Source organism: Rutidosis leptorrhynchoides, chromosome 7 (genome assembly GCF_046630445.1).
Source record: "Rutidosis leptorrhynchoides isolate AG116_Rl617_1_P2 chromosome 7, CSIRO_AGI_Rlap_v1, whole genome shotgun sequence".
Taxonomy (NCBI): Eukaryota; Viridiplantae; Streptophyta; class Magnoliopsida; order Asterales; family Asteraceae; genus Rutidosis; species Rutidosis leptorrhynchoides.
Window position 1 is genome coordinate 167,240,737 of NC_092339.1, and position 8,335 is coordinate 167,249,071.

The 8,335-nt window shown below is 37.8% G+C and overlaps 1 protein-coding gene across 1 annotated transcript; it reads right to left on the reverse strand.

The window, feature by feature from the left end:
* Nucleotides 1-5,879: 5,879 nt before the first annotated feature.
* LOC139859770 (uncharacterized) lies at nucleotides 5,880-6,347 on the reverse strand. The gene has a single exon (XM_071848543.1). It carries the CDS (start codon nucleotides 6,345-6,347, stop codon nucleotides 5,880-5,882), a length of 468 nt encoding a protein of 155 aa, XP_071704644.1.
* Nucleotides 6,348-8,335: the final 1,988 nt, after the last annotated feature.

Sequence of the window (8,335 nt, forward strand, 5' to 3'; positions counted from 1 at the left end):
AGCTTGTTTGCAACTACCGCTGAGCATGCGGCATTCAACCTAACTGAAGACACGTTCTCCAGCTTCTTCCTGTTAGTTAGCAAGTCCTTAAGAAACCTTGCATACTTGGGCATACCTGCAATCACATCAATAAAAGGCAAATTAATGTTAACTTTTTTAATCAAGTCCATGAACTTGGACTTTTCCGCCTCTAGCTTCTCCAGTCTCTGCTTCCTCGGGAATGGGAGCGGTGGTTGATACTCTTTAACTACCGGTTTAGCAGCAACAGTTTCCGGTACCCTCACAACCTTCTCAATCACCTGTTCCAGCTCCTTATCCCCTTCCGGTTCACTAACAATAACCGGCTCACTATCCTTAACCAAAGGCACTCGTAAATCATCCTCATCGGGCTTAGTCGATGAATAATATGCTAAACCACTGCGTGTAGTGATAGCATTAACGTGCCCATTCTTTGGGTTATTATCGGTCTTACTCGGTAACTCCCCCGGTTTCCTCACATTATTCTGACTAGCAAGCTGACCAATTTGTTTCTCTAGATTCTGAATCGCTGCTTGTTGATTTTGAAACATTTGATCATTCTTCTCATTGTTCTGAGTAACAGTAGTAACAAGCTGAGTTTGAGATATCACAAGCTTCTCGATCATAGCTTCAAGGTTGGACTTTTTCTCTTCGGCTTGGGGTTTCTGAAAATACCAGGGAGCTTGCTGTTGATATCCTCCACTAGAACCTGGCTGAAACCTCGAACCTTGATTACCTTGAGGATTATAGGGATTATTGAAATTCCTATTAAACTGCGCACGTCCCTTAAACTGATTGTTGTTCTGCTGACTAATATAAGCTATCTCTTCCTTCTGATTCATAGTCAAACCTGCATCACAATCTTTTGCCAGATGCAATCCCCCACAATACTCACAACCAACCTTCATACCATGAATATCCTTATTTATCTTCTCCAAATTCCTACCAAAGGAATCCAACTTAGCACTTATAGACCCAAAATCGTCATATGCACCATGGGTTTCGGTCTTCTTAACTGAAGCTGAATGGAATGACTCATGATCTTGATGCCATTCGTGAGAGTAAGCAGCTTGCTTTTCAATTATCTCTAGCGCCTCTTCTTCGGTCTTATCCATTAACGTACCACCTGCTGCTTGATCAATAGTCTGACGAGTCGGGATATCACAACCTTTGTAGAAAATCTGGACCTTCTGTAAATCATTCAACCCGTGTTGCGGACATGAGCGTAACAAAGTAGCAAAATGGTCCCAAGCATCAAATAATGTCTCACTGCTCTTTTGTCTGAATTGTGAAATTTTTGCTTGAAGTCTAGCAGCTCGAGACGCAGGGAAAAACTTCGATAAAAACTTATCCTCCAAAGTCTCCCAAGAGGTAATCGTGCCCTCTGGTTGCTTATCTAACCATCTCTTGGCTTCTCCCTTAAGAGTCCAAGGAAAAAGCCTTGTCTTGACTGAAGTATCGGCAACCTCATGCAACTTAAACAAATTGCAAACATCATTAAAATTACGAAGATGCTCGTTAGCATCCTCAGTATCCTTGCCATAAAATCGGCAACCAGAAGAAATCAAATTCAGGATCGGCCCTGTAATTTGAAAAGGCTGAGTGATGTTCGGTTGAGTAATCGAATTGCCTTGGCCCCCTCGTGTGGCCTTCAACTTTTGTGCCATAGTCTGAGGACGAGGTGGTTATTCTTGGTCCGCCATATCTTCAGTCTCGGAAAGATCTAAGGAGATGTAAGATTCTTCTTCTTCTCTGATTTCAGGTGGTGTATCGGGCACCACAATCTCAGAACTACTTCCCAATTTAATTATATTAGCACTTAAAGAAAAAGATGAATCCACTGTGGACTGTTGTTCGTGACTTAACGCTCTGAATAACTCTCTTTCGGGTTCTGCAAATGGTTGAAGAATCGGAGAATTAGAAGAACGCGTATGTGGCATGCACTACCTGTTACCTGCGAAATCACAACTAACAACTGATTAAACTCACCGATTCAACTAGAGAATAACAAAAAGAAATAATAAACTATAACTAAACTAAACTAAGAACAATTAGATAACAATCTTAATTTTTGACACAACTGTCCCCGGCAGCGGCGCCAAAAACTTGATGTGTGAAATCGCGTCTATTATTTATAATGGGAAAAACTGGTTTAAAGATTTACTACACACTAACGGGCAGTGTACCCGATCGTGCAATAGTATAAAGTTGGTAAATCCAAGATCGTTCCAAGGACAGTTTAGACGTGAAAATTAAGATTGTAACTAATGAATTAAACTAAGTTAAATCTAGAAAATTGAATTACGAGATAATTTGTTTGGTTGGCTATTTAACGATTAGCCAAAATCAAAGATAGCTTTAATTAATAACAAGATTGAACAATATTTTTGGTGTTTTCAGTTTTAAGCTTTAAAGCAAACAAACGAGTAAAATAAGATAGTTGTAAACAATTAGAAAAAAAAATGAATGCTTGTCTAGACCTTTTTCACCTAGTATTGGATGCATTTAGATTAAACCCCAGTTATTATCTAATTTATGTGAATTATCTAGTCGGTTCACCTGGAATTCCCCAGCGCAAACACTTCAATTAAGATTACACGACATGGAATTCCCCGTAGCCTAAGACCTCCTAATTGTGACTAAACAGTTCAACTGAGATGAAGATTCAAATCACAATCACACCAACTCTCGTTGCGCATAATTCACCCCTATTTCGTCTAGCCTTTTGAATTCAATTTACTCTCGTCTACGAGTAAGCAAACAATCAATTAAGACAAACCAATTGTAAATTAATGCACTAAATTAATGAACTCTCGTCCTATCAAACAAGTACACAACCAATTGAATCGAAAAGTCTAGCTTCAATAAGAATGGTTCTTTAATTCAAACATCAAATCATCATAAATTAATCAAACAACTGATAAGTAGCATCCAATACATAGGTTATTAAATCTAGACAAACATTAAAGAACTTAGCCAATAATCATGGCAACAATAAAAATCACAAATAAAGTAATAGAGAAATTCATTGTTTATGACAAGGGATAAACCTAATCAATGATTGAATCCTGAAAGATAAACGAATCGAGACTTGTTTCCGGAATGATTGATACCTTAGAATGACCTTGGAAATCCCCAAAAATCACCTAAGTTCGTCAAAAAGCTGCTAGAATTCATCTGGATACGATAATGATAAATTAGGGTAATTTTCGGGCTTTAAATAGGTGCAATTCTGAACCCGGTTAAGAACCTGCACGGCGCGCCCTTACTCGCGCGGCGCGCCATTTAACTGGTGAGCTGAAATCTGCCTTTTTAAAACGCTCGAACTGTATTTTATGTGGAATGGCGCGGCGCGCCATGTTTTGGAGCGGCGCTCCATGTCATTTTTGCTGAAATGAGCTGAAAAACTTAATACAAACACCAAAATTCGAATCGGACCAAACCCTTTCACTCGTTTACATCGAAAATCACCCAAAACCATCAAATAACTTCAAAATTAACCTCCTTGGTCTTGGAACTCAAACTTTTCACAACTTTCACCGAAATAATTCCAAATCGTATCCAAAAGGACCAAAATGTACCCGATATCGCTAAGAAAAATGCGTATAAAATATGCGATATCAGATATAACGGCACAAATTTTTCCATTAGCTCGGTAACGTTTAACTATTGGTTTATGAACCAGTAGACGCGAATCTTAGATATGGATCCATAGGGTTTGACATCCCCACTCGGGCTAGTTGCGTTAGCATTTAACGGGTGTTTAATACTTCGTCTATTTTAACGCATTCGCCAAGTGTACTTTTAGGGGGTAAAATATTATTTTACGTTAAGTTAGTTACCAAGTGCCCACGGTTAAGCATATACTTTTCATACTGTTTCGAATACGAAATCTCGTGGTCTACATTACATTATTGAATACAATAAAACTATAGCTCACCAACATTCGTGTTGACTTTTTAAGCATGTTATTTCTCAGGTGCTTAGACGAGTTTGCTTCCACTGTAATAGACTGCTGTTATAGACTTGCTGTGTTAGACATCCGCTGCATTTCTTAGAGATGTCTCAATCATGAAACTTTTATTTTTGCATTCACAACTTATGTTTTATTTGAACTATGGTTTGTAACGACCTAAGTGTCACATACTTATATTAATGCTTTCTATCCGTAGAAGCATGTTACTCTTGTTAAACATTTGTCGTTGGGAAAACGTTATCTTTTTATGAATGCAAAACTTTGTTTTAAAACAGCATGTAATGTTATACCATGTAATGGACCTGTTGTTAATGATCCGTACCATAAAGGTTTTGGACGGGGCATCACACAAACTTTACAATAAAAAATGGCCGAATAAGAGATCATATCTTCCCTAGAAATATGAATACCATACATAGTGTTTTTGATAGCGTTCATTTGAAGACCGGATAATTTGAAGAAAAGATGCAAGATGTGCTTGATTCGATTTAATTCATGGAATTTGGGATGTGTAAAAATGATGGTGTCGTCCGTAAATTGAGAATGGTTAACGTTCAACCCATTACCAAAGTGACAACCATTCAATAACCCTTTCGACAAGTCTAAAGAAAGAAGTTTACTCAAAACCTTCGCCACAATAATGAACAAGAAAGACGATAAGGGATGCCTTGCCTCAAACCTCGATTCATGTTACTTTCGCGGGAAGGCGAGCCGTTCAAAAGAACTGAAAATTTGATGTTGGAAATACAAGCTTTTATCCAAGAAATTAACTTTGCACCGAACCCATTTTGTCAAGAACGACCAGCAAAAATTCATGGGACACACAATCATAGGCCTTTGAGAAGTCGATTTTTAGGAGGATAATCGGGCGCATTTTCTTTTTAGCCATGTGTACCACTTCATTAACGACCATAACTCCAACCATTAAAAGTCTTGAAGGTACGAACCCGTTTTGATTCTCACTAATAATGGTCGAGATAACCGACTTTAGTCTATTAGCAGCGTCTTAGCTAAAATCTTCTACGTGGCGTTGATAAGACTAATGGGTCTCAATTGATCAATACTTTTCGCCGAATTTGATTTAGGGATCAACACTATAAAGAAGAGTTAAAACCTTTTGGAAAAGAGGGGTTAACATGGAATTGCTCAAAAACGTCCATAATTTAGTCTTCCAAGAAGTGCCAAGATTTCTTGAAGAATTGCAAGGTGAACCCGTCCGGACCCGGTGTTTTATTACCGTTGAAGGCATTGATAACCTCCTGTACTTCATTTGAAGTGAAAAGAGCTTCAAGATTGGACCAAGATTGGGCTGAGATATATGCCATGTTTAAATCAACCCATTCGGTCTCAGTGAGTGAACCAGAACCGATTTGTTTAGCGAAAAGAGATTCAAAGAATTTGACAGCGTATTCTTTAACAGTGCAGGGATCTTCCTCCCACGAGTTATCGATTTGCATTCCCGTAATATAGGAAGATTGTTGTTTGATCTTTAATACAAGATGAAAAACCTGGAGTTTTTATCTCCCAATTTTAACCTTTGGAAGCGTGAATGAAGTCTATGCTTTGAATCTAATCGAGTTTGAACTTTCTTCTTAAGTTTCTTTAAGTTAACCAAATCATTCAATTCGCCAGCATCCAAGTCACGTTGTGTGTAACAAAGCTTGATCCTTTTGATTTCTGTTTCAATACTTTTTAAATCGACAGAGAGCTCATCTTGGTGAGCTGTGTTCCAGGTTTTGATATCAGCCTTTAGCAGGCGTAAATTTTTTTCAATAACGAAGGCCGCCCACCCTTCTGTAGAATACGAATCCCACACATTTGCACACATGGACAAAAACCCAACTTTCGATAACTAGGTGTTGTTGAATCTAAAAGTTTTGGGACCTCAATAACATAGTTTTTCCCCCCAAATGATAGGCTTATGATCGGATTTATCAGGTTGGCCCGATTGAAGTATGGCGTTGGGCCATAAGTTAGCCCAATGGGCGTTGATAAATACTCTGTCAATTTTTGAGAACTTCCCGAGAGGCCCTTCCCACGTAAACTCGTCATTAACTAGTAACTGATCGATCAAACCCGCATTTGAAATAAAATTATTGAAAGAGTCAATACTATTAAAATCGATGATTTCACGAAGTCTTTCTTCCGGTGAACACACCGCGTTAAAATCGCCCAAAAAGCATAAAGGGCCCGGCCAATTACGAGCAATTCTTGTTAATTGAGACCAAACAACCTTTTTAATATACTCTTGTTGTGGAGCGTATACATTAACGATAAGAATAAGGTTATTAGAGTCGTTATACCTCATAATAGTGGCTATTAAATGCTTCTTACACCACCATTTTACAACCATCATTTTACAAGAGAGAAAAAGTCAGTACACCATATGGACACCAAGCCGCCCTATCTACCTGTAGCACTTACTTGAACCGCATCGTACTAGTAATGTTTCCAAACTTCGTTTAAAACAGGTTGTGAAACCCCTTGTACCATAGTCTCTTGGATTGCAATAAATTGGACTTGAAAGAGATTAACAAGCATACCCACCATTCGACCTCTCAACTTGTTACCGAGGCCCCGAGTATTCCACGAAGCGATCCTCATTGTTTGGGAGAATTAACGAAAAGTTTGTCATCCGCCATGTTGGACATTATAACATCAAAGTTTTGCAACTCTTCTTTATAGGTGAGTTTTGTCGCCCCAAATATTTTTCCACTGCTTTTGATCTTCTTGGAATTTGCCTCTTGTCCGACTACGTGATTAATTTCGCTCTCCGTATCGAAACAATCTGAAAGTACACGGGCCTGCTCGACCCATTTGCTTTGTGTCGATTTAACTTTGGAGCCTTTGAAATCAGTTTTGTGGTTGTGCACAGAAGCTTGTGCATCTTCTTTGCCACGACATTAAGCTTTTATTTTCTCACAAGAGGCCTTACAGTTATTATCAAGACATTGCTCAGAATCAAGGTTAAGGTTGGAAGATGATAATTTTGAAGCAAAGGTATCACCATTATTTTTTATAGAAGAAAAGGTATCTGCATATTTCACATCCTTAGACGAAAAGGGAGGGATTTTTGGGGATAAATGACAAAGAGTAGGATAGTCTTTTGCAACTAAATTAAAAGGCAAGTGAAGGGGAGTGGGATGGCTTGTCGAAGCTGACTTTTGCCCAAATTCAGCTTTAGATTGTACTTTAGTCTTATTTTTTGGAGAAAATAAAGATCTTTTTATGTCCTCTGCAGCTTTAGCCTTTTCATTTAAGATTGCCTTTGTGACTTTTTCCAATGAGTTGTGGACCACCTCTGTCAAATACATGGATTTTGTTGTAAACATTAAATTGGGAGAGATATAATTGAGAGAGAGAGAGAGAGAGAGAGAGAGAGAGAGAGAGAGAGAGAGAGAGAGATGTAGATTAAAGGCAACTCATGTCATCTAAAACTAATTAAATGTTTGATTTTAAACTTTCATACTTTAAGAGATAAAAGGGGCAGTGCAAATGGGGAAGGTAATATTTATAGTGACGATTATTCCCTCATGTCACATGAGTAGATTTCGTGAAATTAGTTAACGGTCAATAGTGGTAAGGATCACTGGTATTAAAAGTGAAAATCAGCAGGACCATCCAAAATAAAAATATATAAGTAGAAACCACATATACCGTTCACTAAGTTTTTCCTTTATATACTTAAATACTTAAATCATGTTGTGCTCTTTAATAATTAGAAAAACTAAGGAAATCAAAAAGCTCCGTTCTTCGTCTACGTTAAATACATGCGGGTCGTTACACAGGAGCGAATATATGTTCACGACACTGGTAGCACGTGCTACCAGTGGATCTCCGTGTCGAACAGTAATACACTAACATTTTACAGTGAAGCCAATGTAATACACTTCATGCTAGTAGGAAAGGAAACATAAATATACACATATTGAAGAATTTAGCAAAGAAATTCAGAATTGTGATTGAGAGGAAGTGGCCGAGTGTGTAAGACGTCACAAAAGAAAAAAAAGTAGGCAATTAGGTTGTTAATATGAAATATGATATCTCATATTCTCATATGTTTTTAAAGCCCACTCTTAAAGTTGAGTTGAGAAAAAAGCTCAAATTGATTTGAGAACTAGAAAGAGGCCAGGTTCGCGCGATGCTGCGATTAATTCGTTAGATTGTGTTCAAAGATTGTTAATACTTTAATATTACTATATGTATTTAGAGAATATGTTGTTATATTACAAAAGATCACTTATTAGAGAGGTTGATAAAAGTTTTGCTAAAGAATCTAAACCAGTTTCTAATAGGATCATAGCACATGCGTCGTTACAGAACATAGCAAAGTGGCAAACA